Source organism: Diorhabda carinulata, chromosome 9 (genome assembly GCF_026250575.1).
Source record: "Diorhabda carinulata isolate Delta chromosome 9, icDioCari1.1, whole genome shotgun sequence".
Classification (NCBI taxonomy): domain Eukaryota; kingdom Metazoa; phylum Arthropoda; class Insecta; order Coleoptera; family Chrysomelidae; genus Diorhabda; species Diorhabda carinulata.
In genome coordinates this window covers 3215799-3233214 of record NC_079468.1, presented here as the reverse complement: position 1 = coordinate 3233214, position 17416 = coordinate 3215799, and the positions used below count along the sequence as shown (strand labels likewise).

At 30.9% G+C, this 17416-nt stretch overlaps 1 protein-coding gene across 1 annotated transcript; it reads left to right on the top strand.

Moving 5' to 3' along the window:
- The first annotated feature begins 84 nt into the window (after positions 1 to 84).
- On the top strand, positions 85 to 16520 carry LOC130898117 (KAT8 regulatory NSL complex subunit 1). The gene is made up of 9 exons (XM_057807175.1): positions 85 to 1966; positions 7230 to 7777; positions 10900 to 11103; positions 14384 to 14527; positions 14601 to 14808; positions 15032 to 15116; positions 15173 to 15562; positions 15623 to 15926; positions 16419 to 16520. Exons 1-8 carry the CDS (start codon positions 684 to 686, stop codon positions 15896 to 15898), a joined length of 3138 nt encoding a protein of 1045 aa, XP_057663158.1. The 5' UTR covers positions 85 to 683; the 3' UTR covers positions 15899 to 15926; positions 16419 to 16520.
- The last annotated feature ends 896 nt before the right edge of the window (positions 16521 to 17416 follow it).

Here is a 17416-nt window from a genome sequence, read left to right as displayed (position 1 = left end):
TCCGATTTTATCAAGATGAAAAAAAGGAAAATGAAAATTATATGAATGCCCGTAATGGTTAAACACATGGCAACACCGAAAATCATTCTCAGTTTCCTACGTTCTGTGTATGCCATCGTTCCGCTGTTTTTAAAGAATGTCGCCTGGACGCCATTGTTATTCATTGAATATAATATGAAAGTGATTTTTATCGTTTAGAACTCCACCCGTGGTTTCAAATATCAATTCGTACATTTAAAAAGTTTAAAGCAAGAAACAGTGATAATCAAATACAGTGCACGGCTTAGCGTAATTACATATTCAAGTGGTGCAATATTAAATGAGTATTCTCTATTAGGAAGCTTCGTAATAAAACGTTTCGTAAGCTTGTATTCGTCACGTGGGAGTGTGCCGTTTTAATCAACATGCGTTATATTCGAAAAAGGAAATAAATTTTAAAATGCATATTTCGTGTGTGCCCGCGTAAATTTCCAGGTGTTTCATTATAGCGAACTAGTAATTTTAGTGAAAATTGTACGGAGTGTTTTTGTTATGGAACTAGCCGGTGACTAGTTCCTTCGCATTTAAAGATTGGTCATATTTCATGGAATTCAGCTCGTATATATTGATCAAGAGCTCTATGAAAAAGCTGTGGGTTTAATGTTGTTGACATGATACATTTTGAATTTAAAAACACTGGATGAATGGGATTGCGTACAGCCTCGGTGAGGCATCCCCATGTGGAGGTCATGGCTCCAGCTCTAACCGAGACGGTTCAAACACAGAATTTTGATTTGCCCCCAAAGTCCTGTCTAGAACCCACTTTCCAAGTAAATAGTTACAGAAAAAACAAATTCATAGAGCAAGATAAACAGGCTTTTTTAAAAAGTGGTGGTGAATATGTTGGTAAAGTTCATTTAGACAGTAATGAAATTAAGAGTTCTGTTGTATTAAATTCAGAAAAGATATTTAATAATTTACACAGAAAGTCTAACAGTGCCTCGGATACCAATTCAAATAATATAATGAATAGCCCATCATCTATGGGTGACCAAGATAATAAAATGGGCCTTCAAAAAACTGGAATAGACATTTCAATGATCCACAAAGATAAAAAACCTTCAGAAATGGAACAGTTATTACAAAATTTTTCAGTTTCCTCAGATTTGGAGACAAATGTAGAAGATATAATGCAGGTAATCAAATCAATAGAAGGAAGTGATAAATTAAATAATAGTTCTAATGACTTGAATGCAGAAGGTGATGATATTTTTCCTATTACTGGGACCGATTTAACTAATAATTTATCATCTTTTGAGAAAGAGTTACTAGAAAATGTCGATGTAATGACTATGAGTATGGAAGACCAACAAGATGAACTTGATACCGTTGACAAACATAAAGAATCTCAAGCTAAAGAAGTTTTAAGCCTTTTACAAAATAAACACACAAAGTTAGAGAGGCGATTGGATTTTATAAAGAGGCGAGTTTATAAATTACAATCAAGGTTTTTGGGACAGCATGTTAGTAGTGAAATAGCTGGCGTATTTGAAAATGTTCATCATTCATTTAAAAAGCCAAAGGAACCCCTTGAAGAGCCAGTGTCAGTTTTCAATAAAACCATTTTGCCAGGTGATAAACTCAAACCCTTATCATATAGTTCTGCAAAGACATTAGTGAGAAAATTAGAAATGACTACAGTGTTACAGGCCAGTGCAGTTGCTAGACAAAAAAATACTCCAAAATATTTTGGATCGGGTTCTGTTGAAATACCTGTACCAAGGACTAGCTCTTCTGGAGTAGTTACCATCACCCCTTGGACTACCAATACAAAAAATGAGCTGCAAAAAGTTGCTACTCAGTTGAAAACTCAAACTAGCTTAACTCAGAAGCAAGTTGATTCTGAAGCCACTGAAAGTAGCTCAGGAGGAGAAAGCTGTGATGAAATGCAAAATTATAACAATCCACACCAACAGTATCTTAGTGTGTAAGTACTTATTTAATTTTACCAATATTATTATATAATATATACATTTATCAAAAGATAATTGATGATTAACATGTAAATTAATGTATATATTTAAAATAAAACAATATTGATAAGATATTTTCATAATATTGTTACTATTAACTATTTAACAATTTATATATAATATATAAGTGTTTACTCTTATGCCATTTTACATAAATTAGATAAGCATTTACCTTTTTGACAATGAAATTTGGATTTGCAGGAAAAGGATCTTTTATTCCAATACAGATTAAAGCATAACTTTTTTTCTTCATCATTCAGAAGTCTATGTATCACTCAGCGTCCTCATTTGCAAACCATCTTATGAAATTCTTCACAGATACTCATACAACTCCATCAAGCTTTTGAACAGCTAATCACTTGTGGATTGTTTTCTCTTAAACACTTTTCATTAATTAGATAAGCATTTACCTTTTTGACAATGAAATTTGGATTTTCAGAAACGGGATCTCTCAATCCAATACAGATTGAAGCATAACTTTTTTTTCCTCAATCAGAACTCAATGTATCACTGACCTTCTTCATTTGCAAAGCATTTTTAAAACTTCTTTGGTACTTAAAAAAACTGTTAATATGTTGTTCAAGCTCCTAGTTTCACCAGAGCTACTACAAACGTCACTAAATTGGCTATAATAGCAAACTAACAAGCCAGAACATGTTTTTTTATCATGCTTTGTATATTAATATCATTTATCAATTTGAATTCTATTACATGAACCATTTCTGTAGTATATCAAGGTGTAAAATCCAAAATTTTGTTACCAGAAGTCCGAAGTTTTTTCTAAAGTTTAAATCTTAGATTGTCTAAATCTGTGTGTGAGTCACAATTTGTAAACATAGGAGCGGAAAACAAATTAAACCTTAATTGTATAAACAAAAGATATGTAGGAAATTTGTTAATATCTAATTTAAACATTTATCCTGAAAACACGGATATACTAACCTATGATGCAGGAGCAAAGAAAAAATGTGAAAAGTAAATATAAATAAGGGATTAATAGAGTTAGAAAGTACTGAATTTTCTGGGATAGTCAAGAACATTTTGATTTCACGGATGAAGATTGGGATGTTTAAAAAACTAACAAATCATCAACTGATTTCACAAATTAACACTAAGATGATATTTTTGTCTTTATCACAATTGGAATAGACATTTGTAGAGACTTCTTTTGTACATAGAAAGAGCAAAAATTTTATCCTGTATAGTCCATCATTTTAGACTTTTTTAATATTGTGCTCTGTTTTTGGTAGAAGTTTCAAATTAACCTACATACAAAAACCTTTCATTTATATTATATTTAGTTTTGTGTTTTCATTTTTTTTGGTACATATTTGTTATAATTTTCTGTGCTTTAGAACTTTATTCTGTTGTATAATAGATATTAATAGTTGAATTATTAATATTAAGTACTGATTTATTAACACATATCAATTTTACACCAAATTTTAATGACTACAAGCTATATTTCATGTCATAAAAAAACTAAAAATTACAAATTGTCTCAAAGAAAGTTTATGTTTAAAAATACAATTTTAAGAAAAGTAAAGAATCTATTGAAAAAAATGTTTTTTAAAACTAAAATTGTCCAAATATAAACTGTTGTGCTTACGGTATTCACTGGCATTCATGATGACTGCCATTTCTTGATGGGAATTTTCTTTTAATTGTGCAAGGGAAGTCGGTTTGAATTTAGATTTGATATAACCCCACAGGAAAAAGTCCATAGGTGTTAAATAAGTACTGCGTGGAGTTCACCTTATGTCACCTCTACTTGAGATCAATTTCCCTGGAAAAATTTCACGAAATTGTAGCAGAGATCTATTGGACATATGTGAAATTGCTGAAACCATGTTCTTAGGTTATAACCATTAAAGTTTTACAGTTCAGACACGAAGAAGTCGTCTATCATCTGCACATAACTCCCTTAATTCACTGCAGTCCAAATTCTTTTTGTAAAATGCGAAATAATGCGGATCTATAAACGTTCAATGCAACAGCATGCTTCTGAATAGATAGTTAGGTTTGTCACGAAGAGAATGTTTTGGACCGTTCTAGAAGACCTTGGATGCTTGGATTTTAATTTATTCAATTTTGTTTTAGTCTCTTCAAACTTCTAAACCTATTTTCCAATCAGTTGAGTTTCATAGCAATCATATTCCCAAGAACCAGGCTACTGATTAATATACCTCCTGGTGGAAGAACTTACTTTTAAGGCAGCTGGTACAACCCCTAGTCTGTCAATTATGTGCTCATAATAATTATTTATATGGTATATTAAAATAGAAAGGATCCCATTGCATAGTTATTACTCATTGTTTTATTTCCAAACAGGATCCAAATTACTTTCTGAATATTCAGATCATAATCATTTAACTCAATTATAGTGTATATATGAATTAGAAATCTTTTTAAATAATTTTTTTGCTGTTTTGAATTAATTTGGGAGTTATTAGATATTTTAATCAATCATTTGTATATTACATATATACTTTTATTGGTGTGTATATTTTTGTGTGAAGGTGATAGACCTATATGTAAATAACTGAATGATTAATAATTTATGGTTACTCAATTTTATAAGAGGTCATAGAAAAGAAAGTTGACTTTACCTGGTTTTGCTTTCTTTTAATCATTATTTTTTTAAGATACTAAATAACAAAAATAATAGAAAGTTGTGTTTTTCAAAATATATTTGTTAAATACTGACTTAGCAATAGACGTTCTATTATGATATTTGTGGTTTAGAACATGAATTATGGTATTAAATAAATTTATAACTTGAATTTAAGTCAGTCTTCTACTTCACATGATATTATTCTTAGAATTTACAAAAATGCAAAAAATTTAATAGATGAATATAAAAAAATATTTGTGTCTAAAATCTAAAACTAAAAAAACAACAAATTTTAAGTCTCTTAGAAATAGATGGTTATTTAGTAATCGTACATTCCCAACAAATATTTAGAGTTGTATTCTATATGACCATATTGGTTTTATTATGATTTTGTGTATAAGCACCTTGATCATGAGAGATAATTGGGATGAGCGGTCCATCATCCAGTATATTTTCCTCTACATTAACTGTGATCTCGTCTGCTATATGTGTTTACTTCAGGCTTAGCTCATGTCTTTTTCGGGTAATGGACGGTTGTTCATCATAAGCTGAATAAATGAAAAGGAGAGGTATTCATCTAGTTGTCGAAGGCGGTACTGTAGACATCTGGAGGCAGTGTCAACACGATTGTGTGATGCTGGCATTGCTGAATAACTAGGCCTATTGTAGTGAGATCTGCTGTGTAAAGCAGATACAGAATTGGTCCTAGATACCCCAGATTTTTTTTATACCAAAAATTACCGCGATGAAATATTAATTTCAAAATACTACCTCATCCTTAGTATGACTGCTTTTTATCAATTCTTGCAAATTAATTAATATTTAATCAACAATAAGTCTAAAAATATTACTAACAAATAATCATTTGTACTGAAAAAAATTATTGAACAAAACAATTAATACAAAAAGTATTAAATAACATAACTGTGAATATTACAACACCTGATATGATTGTATTTATCATAAATATTAAATTGTTGGGTTAATATATAGTAATGAATCATAAATATGTATTCAAAATGTAATAAAATGGGGACTGTTAATTAACCATACATTATTAAGAAAATATACAATATATATATATATATATATATATATATATATATATATATATATATATATATATATCAATATCAATGCTTTCTTCGGCCACTTGTTCTGCTCTGTCTTTCATATTTTGTTCAATTACTTTCTTCCAGGTTCTTCGTTGTATATCTTCATTACATTTATCTTGCACGATCTTCTTAAGTAGTCCATTTCCACAGCCTCCATATTTTTCTCGTGTCTATCTGTTAGTTGCTAGCATTCACATCCATATGTTAAAATAGCTTCCACTATGACTTTGTATATTGTCATTTTTAAGTTTGAGTAAATTTTTTCTGACCACAGCATTGAGTTTAGGATTAGTTTAACCTTTTTTCCTTGTTGCACTCTATTTCTTATATTGTCTTTTGTTGTTCCATCTTCCGAAATTATGCTTCCTAGGTATTTGAATTGTCTACATTTTCTAAAACTATTTATTTGCAGTTCGGGGTCTCCTTGTGTGCTGCCTTATGCCAGATATTCTGTTTTTGACATTCATGTTCAGACTTCATTTTGCATATTCTTCGTCCAACTTTCTCAGCATATAAACTGCATCGTCTTCGTCGCCAGCTGTTATAACTTGGTCCCATTCTCGCAATTTTAGTTTTCCAACTACTTAGAGCTACTTGAATGTATATTTTAAATATTGTTGGTGATAAACTGCTCCTTTTGGAATGTTAAAATGGTTTTGACATGGTATTTCCCAACTAGACTACACCTTTTGACTTTCTGCATATGTTCTGAATAGCTCGAACATAAATATTGCTGGGGTCAGATTTTGTCAACATCTCAAAAAGAGTTTTCATATCGATGTAATATAGGCCATATTCCAGTATTCTGAGATTTCGCCTCAATTCAACAGCTTTGTTATAATATCGTTTAATATTTAAATAATAATAAAATAATAAAAATTGATGATAATATGACACATTAAAGTTATTGTTGAATGAATAACCTTGACTTTGATATAATACTTGTAAAATTAAAGTATTCACAATCAAGAAGGAAAACACCAATATTTAAATTGTTGCCAGAATTATGTATAAAATTATATTTAAAGGGGTAATTTGTGGTTCAATTATTTATATACAGTACCGAAGAAAATAAATCTGGGTTAAACAGTGGAAGATTCGCATATGGAGCATTGTAGGGATAAAGGGAGAGTCTTTATCAAATGGATAAAATAACAATATGTAACATATAACATAATTTTTGTTATTTAATCTTCTATAGAGTATATTATGATCAAATTTGTAATGTTAGCTATACTATCAAGACCAATACTGAACGTGCAAATCATGACTAAATGAGCAAAACCAAACTTGTCTTTGTTTGTACTTTGTTCGCCAGTTTTAAACAGTAACACCACCACTACTTTCTCCTAATATATTATATTGGATTTTTTACCAAGAAATATATACCCTTTATGTGTTTTGGTGGTGAATTTCCCTTATGACATGTATAAATTTGCAATATTATGTTTTATTTTATATTTCCCTAAAAACTACTTTCTATTTTAGACAAAAAAGATCTTTATGGAAATATTTAACGGATCGAGCAATGATAGCCGCCAGATGGACGTGGTTACATGCTCAAATCACCGATTTGGAATACCGTATCCGTCAACACACGGATCTTCACAAGCAGATCCGTATGAATAAGGGCGGCATCCAATTGGGCGGTTCCAGTCCGCCCCATTCATCACCTACTTCGCAAACTGTAAACGGGTACCTCGGCCAACTACCTGGTAGTTCTTTGTCGTCTAAAACTGCGGACAGTCCAACTGATGATACTTCGAATGCGGATTATGAATGTGCCAGAACGAGGCCTTTAGTGAAATTCAAAAAAAGGAAGCTACTTCAAATATCAGGTCTACATGCTGTATCCAGAAAGGCGGCGAGGCCGAGTAATATGCGTTGTAGATGTATTCCGTTGACGAATCCTTGTGCATTGTGTACAGGGAGAACAGATCCAACTTATCCTAGGGATCCACCAGATACGCTAAGCAGAGCAGAGAAGGTTATGCTACTCGATCCTGGATTTCATCCTGTTTTTTCACTACCTGAAGGTGAGTTTTAAAAACATAACAATTTATATAAAATGAATAATTTTTATCGACAATAATAAATAATTCTGGTGCTGTTTAGTTCCATTACATATTTGTGTATTATTTTGATTTTTCTCATCCTTTCTCATTTGTTACACAAACGAGTACACAAATGAAATTTTTGCATATAGTCTTGATTTCAGAAGATTTTTAGAAATAAATAAATCAATAATATCTATCAAAATTAATCCAACAGTCAGTTCTACAGTTTTAGGTTGCATTCTACAGTTTTTATTTATAAATATTATAATAATTTTTAAATTAATTTGCATTTGGGGTTCAGAATGCTTAAAAATAAACTATTAATGGGTAAAAGTCAAAGTTAAGTCAAAACCCAAAGAGTCAGGTGGTTGGGACATGCGTGAAGAATGCTAAGAGAGCACAAATGGAAGGAGGGTGAATTAGAAGAAGAAGTAGGCCGAAAAATAAATTGATAGAAGAGGTAACTTCAAATTTGATAACAGTAGGAATAACTGAGTGGTAAGAAAGAACATTCCCAATGGCTCGCAATTGCAAGCAGAGGTTAAAACTATTGACTGGTTTCGACGTTATTACGTCTCATCAGAGCAGTTTAACAACCCTCATTCGAGCTTGAGACATTCTCCTTTTCCCCTGCAGATGGAATTTTTTTCTTGTTCTAAATCGGTTATTATTTGGCATAGAGGAAAGGAAGTCAGTGAAACACATAGAGAAATATAAATTGAGTTACATTGTATAAAAATACACATTTTTGCAAAAATGTAAATCGTCGGTGTTGCAGGTATTCTGCGGTTTTCCTACAACCTGGTGAACCGATTCATCAGCCAAATAGGGAATAACGCAGCCGCAGCTTTAAAATAAACAAAAAAATAACACAAAATTTTTTCAAAAATAAAAAAAAAACAATTCGAGAAGAATCGTTTTTGCTTGCAAGCTCCCTATAGTTTTCTTCTAGCCTCCATTTTCAGAAAAGTTAGCAAACCCAACCCCATCCCTGTAGAGGAGCAATTCTTATATTAGGGCCCACTCGAACAAACCCTTCTTATCATACCAAATTTATCCAATGAATCTTTCTTTCTATCAAAAATGTCAGTACTACCAAGGTAGCAAATTGTATGAATTGATCAGCTGAACTTCTTTTAAAGTGGCGTTAACTAATACGAGACCATGTATAATTCATTTAAAAAAATATTTGTCGTAATACGAGTACATTTAATATGAATGTATTTGGTTAGATTTTAAACAATTTAAAGTTCGATAATACAAAAATAAATAAAACCTTGATTGTTTATGTAATCAATATAAAGTATTATATTTGTTTATCTACAAGGATGTATAACAACATCGATTATACTATAACAATGTTGTGATTCATAAATTAATTTAAAAAAAATACAAGAATGCTACTGGTCTAATATTTATCCCCTTGAATATTAGTTCCATGATATATACCTATCAAAAGAGGGTACCATAAATACCATGATATTTTAATAACAATTGGTATTCTAACTAAAGTATTAAAGGGTGTCCCTGTATGTATCAATCGATAGAATGTACCGTAGGTACCATGATACACACCTTAACATCACTTAGTAATTTAAATAAATTTTTGTTGGTTCTCCCTGTATGTACTACCATTGGAAAAAGTGATTAGATTTTTGATTCTCTTCCTGTATGCAATATTAAATTTAAGAAGAAGAAAACAACAGAAAAACTGTTTTTTTTAATAATCCGGATAATAATGTTTTTACCAGGATGTAAAATAAAAATCGTTGTTTTAAACGTTGTTGCGATTTACAATGTTGCATCATTTACATTGATGACAAACCAAAATCAGTCATTGACCTGTGAAAGTAGTTATCATGATTTGAGTGTCGTGAATAATTATATCGAACCAAAAACATTGTTAAAGTCTGTAAAATAAAAAAAAACAGTATCAAAATTTTTCGTTTGAATAATTTATTGTATAATTGTTGTATAATAACCATTTTTTTTAAATAAAAACTTTTTGTGGTTAATTAAAAATACATGAAAAACGATGCTTGTAAATTACAGTGAAGAAGTTTTAAGTGCCTGCTATTATTTAGAATTTAACATACACATTCTCTAGTGTCATTTTTGTCCATTTCACATATGTTTATTGAAATTTATGGTTTTTTTTACTGTTGATATACAATAAAAAATGACTAGTTTTAGTAGTTCAAATCATTCTTGTTCAAAACAATTCAGGTTCAATTATGGTTCAGAATAATCTAGGATTGGAAAGAGTCGATAGACAGCCATCGGACTCAAATAAATGGTATTAAAATTTGAAAAACCTTTATTGAAATATATAAAAGATGTTGCCTTCATTTCATCTAATAAATCTATTTCCATTCTTGTAAAAAATTTAGAATTTTTAGAAACATTGAATCCAACAGCTAATTTGCTAGCCCTAGATGTCTCAAAATGATTTTTTAGAACACATTCTCAACAATACCCTAACATTGTACGAAGTAATATTTAATGATGAAAATCCGACTGATTTCCATTTTTTTCGTTTTTATTTTATATTTTTTTTAGATTTTTTCCGATATGCAGGTTTCAAAAGATGAAAAAATAATTTCATCGTTTTCTTTTCTCCTTGAACAATTATTTAATGTGAATGTTTGTACTTGTTACTGTTTGCTAATCAAAATAAAAAAGTTAGAACATTATTTGAACCGTTTTCTAAAAATATAAATTGTGTAAATTGGGTTTACCGACCTCAACAAGGCGAGTTAAAAATTGACATTGGCGTAATAAAGAAAACAGATAATATTCAATGTTCAATTTTTTTATAAAGTATAACTATACAGGGTGTTTTAATAAAAGGTGATCTCGTCTCTAGAATGTCCCAATTTTTTAAAAATGTATCCGTTTTATCGATAAGGTAAATAAAGAGAATCGGACATAAAAAGAAATTCATTGGATATATCATCTTCCAAAACATATTTTTTTTCTTTAACGCCCTTTATCTTGAATACGGATGGCGTTACGAAAATTTTTTGTATGTTATTTTGTGGAATCAAATAATAAAAACCTTAGCTCTTAACTAAATCTTTTAAATGATATTTTTATTGTAGATACTTCTCAAAGTATTCATCTAGAAGCTATAATGAAGATCCAGGAGTGGCAACAGAGAAGTACAAGAATGAAGACCTTGAAGGTTTCATCTAAACCTGAAAGACATGAGTCTAAATCTTCTGAACACAGAACCAAGAAATTGGAGCATCGAAAGAAATACGGACGATTATTGAAAAATAGCACCATGTCTGCATTATCTGCAAGTAAGTTATTAGAAATTGTTTAAATCTGCGGAAATGAATTTAAGTCTTGAATAGAGTAAAATATTTGATAATTAAAAATTTTCATATTTTATTATAAAAACAATTTTTAAAGTAAATAATGAAGCCAAATCTTGAGTCCTAGTTAATATTGTGAATAATGGCGTTAGAAGAATTGATTATATTGATTGAAATATATTTCTCTCTATATGCAAATTTGACACCATTGGAAATTAAATGAATGAAAGAAGAAAATTATATCTCTTGTACGCCTATACTGCTTTGACCTAGAAAATATTATTGTTATAACACAGTATTTGCTCTATGTAACTGTTGTTTTCAGTACTACTAATGGTTTATAAGACATTTTACCTTTTTACTGCTACGCCCTTCTATAGTCGTGCCAGGAAGAATTTCCCACTGTGCTTATCCCACTTTAGAAGCTCTAGTAGTTCCCAAACATCCTCGAAAACCATTTTTAAAATACTTATTACTAGTTTTAGTTTACAACATATTACCAACTAATCAAAAAATTAGATTTAACTATGGAAATTCAAGTACATTCCTATTGTAGACCCCTGGGGGTGCACCTGGACCACTTTGGGAATAACTAGTCGAGACAAATGTTTCGTGCTTACAGACCACCCCTAAAGTCGGACACAAGCCACAATCGACTAAAATAGGTCCTTAAATGCATTCTAATTGATTTCTTCACAAACTCGAGCATTTATTAGTCAATTTATTTATTACACTACTGTATTATATTCCTGGCTGGAGACTCTTCCTTAAGAAGAGGTATTCGTCCTCAGTTAAAGTATATAAATAATACTTAGATGGGGTGAATAAATCATATTAAATTGGACCCAACCAGCTATTTTGCAAATGACGTTAAAAGTGAATAAAAAAAGGTGAAAAAACTAATATTTATTGCTATGAACAATAAAAAAATAGTTTCACCAACATATGAATTTATTAAAAAATTAATCGAAGAAAGCAGAAAGATCAAAAGCAATTATGAATTTAAAACAATTCTGATTTCCATATATTAATGGTAAGAACTGGGGCATCATCTATAATTGCAGCTCTCAACTGAATTCCCAAAATGTTTGAAGATCAACGTAACAAGCCGGATGGCATGTCACAATAAAAATCTTGTGCCTAATTTTCCCTAATTTAGATTATTGAAAAATTCATTTATTTAGGTAAATAACTAATTTGATTTTATAAAAGTTTATAATAGATTCAATTAATTGAATTCACTCATAGTTGGCACTTAGCAGTTAAAAGGTTAATTCATTCGTTAGAAATTTTAGAAACCAAACCGTGATAATTCATTGTTTACTTATTTTTACTGCCGGGTATAATACAAACTATTCATTTTAGGGCAGTAGTTCAACAGAGACATTTAACCAGCAGAGGAGATCTGTAATATCTTGTAAATCTTAAGTATTTAAACATATTGAACAATTTGTATTTATCATTATTTTCACTTCTTAGACTTTTTTATTAAAAAAAAACTTACAAAAAATAGAAAAGAACCATTTTTACTAACTAGAGCTTTCTTTTCGTTTTCTTCCGGCCAATGGTCGCAGCTTTCCTCCTTTCCAGCCAGAACAGCAAGCACAACCCCACAACTCCAACAAACCTTCCTCCTATGAAAAAATTTCCCTTATCCTACCTAACAATTTTCCAACGAATCTCTGTCTCTTAATGATTTTTCTTGATTTTAGGTCTCTTTTCATATAAAATTAATTTCGGTCTTATCAAAATATAATATTGTCCCTGACAATCTATAGTGATGATCTTTTAATCTATTTTCTAATTACTGAGATGTCTGCCCTATGTAAATAGCGTCACAGTAATTACAAGTTAATATACAATTGAATTTTTTATTATGTTTTCAGTTTGATTTTTTGGTACAGCAATCATTCACATATTGGAAAAAGAATGGGAAGTTTCTATTAAGTTTGCTTAAGATAGTTTCCCTAAGATCTTCCATTACTAATTGCAGGGCTTTTGGTGAAGTCCCTAAAAATCCCTTTCATTATTTTAGATTCCTAAATGACCTTTTTTTTAATTTTGCATCAAAGATTGTATGATTTTTTTATAAATATATTTACCACATTGCCGCATACTTTTAATTTGACGATGGTGCTCAAAACACTTTTTTTCCTTTGTTTATGACTGCCAGATGAAATTGAACATAAGTTGTATAATTGGAAGTAAAAATTATCACATTTAGCTACTTTTTTTCTGAAAAAACTGTCAGTGGTTACAATTGTCATTTACTGTTTGTGTCATTACAAATATATGCGTTAGTACACTACCCTTGACTTCAATTCCTAAGAAAATATTATACAGTTTCAATCTGAAGCAGAAATAAAGACCACTACTGCCCTCCAGTAATTGGTAAATGATATTCTAAATTATATACAAACTTTCGATATTTCAATGGGACACTTTCCCCCTTTTTGTGGCACATTCAATTGTTTTTTTTATGTCCACATAGCAGGGAGTGAGTTTTTCTTTTTACATAAGTACTTTTGTACAGACTTTCTTGATAGGTTTGTTTCCTTTTTCCTAATTTGTTTCATTTCTAATTATGACACACAATCACAGTGGTTTCATTTCGATGTGAAATACTATTTATTCACCCATTTTCATGAAAAAATCTTATTAAAGAAAAAACTGACAAAATATTTTTGTGTTCGAATAACATAATTTGAAATATTCATCTTACTCATTTAAAATTATTCTGTTAATTGAATCAAGGTATGCAAATCTGAATTTCAATAACTTTTGTTTAAAAAAAAAGAAGAAAACCTTTGATCAAACAAGAGGTTGAATAATCTACATAAAAATATGGAAAACTTAAATTCTACATAAGCATTTTAGTAGATTTTATGAATTAACTGTAAATGTAAAATGTTATACTTTAATATCTTGAATTCAGGTATTTTCTTACCCGGCTTATACTTGGTAGGGGATTATATATATATATATATATATATATATATATATATATATATATATATATATATATATATATATATATATATATATATATATATATATATATATATATATATATATATATATAAATGCTCATTTATATATTATTGATATTTATTATAGGTCCCTTAAATTCCCTTTTTTTCAAGTTTTCTCCTTAAAGTACCTCTTTTTGAAAAATTTGTGCGCCAAAAGCCCTGTAATTGTGATATAGAAGCTCCCATAGCACAACCATCAATTTTTTTATATATTTCATTTTTTTTTTGTTTAGAAATACGAAATAAAATAAGGGGACGTAAACCAGGCCGACCATCTTCTCTAGTTCATCATAAACGACACCTCAGGACAGATCTATCATCCCAGTCAATGACAAATCCAACAGATTCTGCAATGGATGAAGAAGTCGAATCAATAGGTACTATATAAATATGCCATAACAATACCATAGTTTATATCTCTACCGCATAACGTTAAATATTTACTTTCAGATAATAACAGCAATCAAGGTGGAACACATTCGGCCGATTCGCCAAGTTCATCGCCGTTGCTACACATGCATTCGATCTCAGGGTACAACAGAAGAAGTAATAGTAATCGTTTCCAATCCTACGATATCGACAACATAGTCATACCTTACAGCGTTGCGGCCGCTACTAGAGTTGAGAAATTACAGTACAAAGAAATATTAACTCCAAAGTAATTATTTAATTGTAATATTCATAAACACTTACATTAGACTTAATTATTTATTCAAATTCACCGGCTACTTTTCTATGTCGTTTCTTTCTATATCTATATATTTCTGTCGTTTCTATAACCGAACAGGACCGGCTTCACGGCCCATATCGCGGATTTGTTTGTTGAATTATTATAACTAAATCGTATAAAGAAATTTTAACGACCTTTTTTGTTCTATTAGATGGAGAATAATAGATCCCACATATGAAACACAATTCGAAACCAAAAATAATGGCGCTATGAAAGATACCGAACCGGATAGCGACGTAAGTATATCAGTTTATCTAATAGAACATTCTATTTAACTTGGACGTATTTTTAGGTGGAAGACCTTACCGAAGATTCTGTGATAGCCCGCCACGATCGTAGCGAATACGAAGAAAAAAGACGTTTTCTAAGTTATCTTAAATTACCGCCCGGTTCCGGTAGGGCGCGTCATCATCGTCGAACTGACAGTAGAGCTGAATCGAGTGGCGGTAACACGCCCGATCCTATGTCACCACATAATCCCGATCATCACGATTCTCCAATGACTTCTCCTCCAGCTACTCCTCTATCCGTTGGAGGGGTAGACGAAAATCAACAGTTACCCCAGTTACCATCCATCGCCGTTATGAGAAGACGAACGATGTCCCAATCTAGATTTAGTATGGGAGGTAAAGAGAGGGAAGCTAAAGAAGATTCTAGGGCTACTACACCGGATATTGTTGAAGTAAATATTGCAAAGTTTTACCATTAAAAGTTGTAGTATATTGAATATTAATTATTGTAGGTACCTCCCTACGAAAAACGGACATTTCCTATTAGCGAAGAAACTTACGAAAAGATGTTGAAACACATGCCAGAAGATCATCAATTCCAAACGAACATCAGATCACAGGATTCGGCGGATTTTGAAACTCGCGAAGTGTACAACTATGAGGATCCAAAACTCGATTCGCCCGATAGCGAATCGACGGAATCTGCGATCGGTGAAGGAGAAGAGGATCCCAACGATCCGGAATGGATAGACATGGAAAAACTTAACAGAGAACGGTACAAGAGATAAAAACCGTCTTTAACTATTCTTTTTTATAGTAAGTAATCCATGAATTCCAATTATTGGTGATTACAGTGAATTAAATTAAAATCGCCTCTATCAGCAATGCATTTATCTCAATGTTGAATGTTGGCTTGGACACGTGGAGAGGATGCCTTCTGATTGAAACCCGCGCAGAGCCATTTGTATGGAGTTCCTGCGACTGAGGAAGACCGCGCCTTCACTGGTTGTAGAACGTTGAAGGGGACCTGATCCAGATAGTTGTTCGACGTTGGAGGCACCATGCTCAGGACAGATTGTTGAGAATGACCTGGATCGTAGTGCCGGTTAAAAAATAAGAATATCTGCACGTCAATACAATTCTGAAACACACTGTTTCCTACATTATCTAGTCTTTTGGCCAGATAAGTACCGGCTACCTGTGAATGCTCAAAAGACCAAATAATGTTATTGTATTGGTGTTTTAACAGTATGAATCTTACCAATGGTGCCAGAAATTTTAATTCATACCATTTTGTTTTTGTTGCAGATAAAACCGAATCCAAGTGAAAAGATATGATCCGATTTGTAGTTTCCTTTAACGCTACATGAAACTTGATCGGATGTAGAGGAGAGGAAGAAAAAAAAACAAGTTTTTCTTATTTTCATGTTTTATTTTTAATGTTTTTAAGCAGGTTTACTGTTTTAGATTTGCTTAGTATTCAAACCGTTTTTTTATCGATGGATTGTAGTTTTACGTTAGTGTCACACTGCATTGGATTTCGTTAACTGAGAATTTGTTGCAAAAAAAATTGTACTCTTCATAAGAGTTATTTATACGATAAAGATAGTGTTATTTGTATTCGTTATTTTTTTTTTGGTTAAACTAATTTTACGTAATCTATCAGGAAGTTTCATGTACGATGTTATACCTTGTAAAGTATATTGAATAAAATAAGTGAAAAGAAAGAAATATTTATTTTCGAACGCTTAATAAATATGTTGACTAGAGGGTTCAGTTACCTACTCTAACTAGTTGGTATGTGAATTTTTATATCCAAATATGTTTTAATATTACAAAATTAAAAAAAAATAAACTTTAACTAAGACATATTAGTGTTTGTTTTTCTATTCGTTTTCTATGGTTCGTGGTAAAAAATTTTAGTTGTACTGCAGTTTTTACTTACTCTGTTATCAAGTCAAATTTCCATTGATTTTAAGAGCTTACGTAGTGAATATTGAAGAATCCCAACTATAGTTATTTTTGTGGCGACTGTAGACGGAAACTTTCCATTATGTAAGGTTGGCAGTCCCGTTAATGACATTTTTTAAGTGTTGTCATCTTGACTTTTATTTTACTTTATGTATTCCAATTCTCTTGTGATTTGAATTTTTTAATTTTGTCACGTAATTAAAACTCTACAAATTGTGTCAGTTTGAGTTTGATTAGGTTAGAACAAGAAAATCACATCTTTGAAATGATAAATTTTACCACACAAGCACTACTTTAAGAAAATCGCAATGTTTCAATTATCAAAAGGGTCCTGA

Excerpts from the sequence above, each read along its gene's own strand:
- LOC130898117 (XM_057807175.1), top strand. The coding sequence starts at position 684 with ATGGGATTGCGTACAGCCTCGGTGAGGCATCCCCATGTGGAGGTCATG. Across the intron at positions 1,967-7,229 it reads CACCAACAGTATCTTAGTGT|ACAAAAAAGATCTTTATGGA; the intron begins GTAAGTACTTAT and ends TTTCTATTTTAG. Across the intron at positions 14,528-14,600 it reads TGAAGAAGTCGAATCAATAG|ATAATAACAGCAATCAAGGT; the intron begins GTACTATATAAA and ends ATTTACTTTCAG.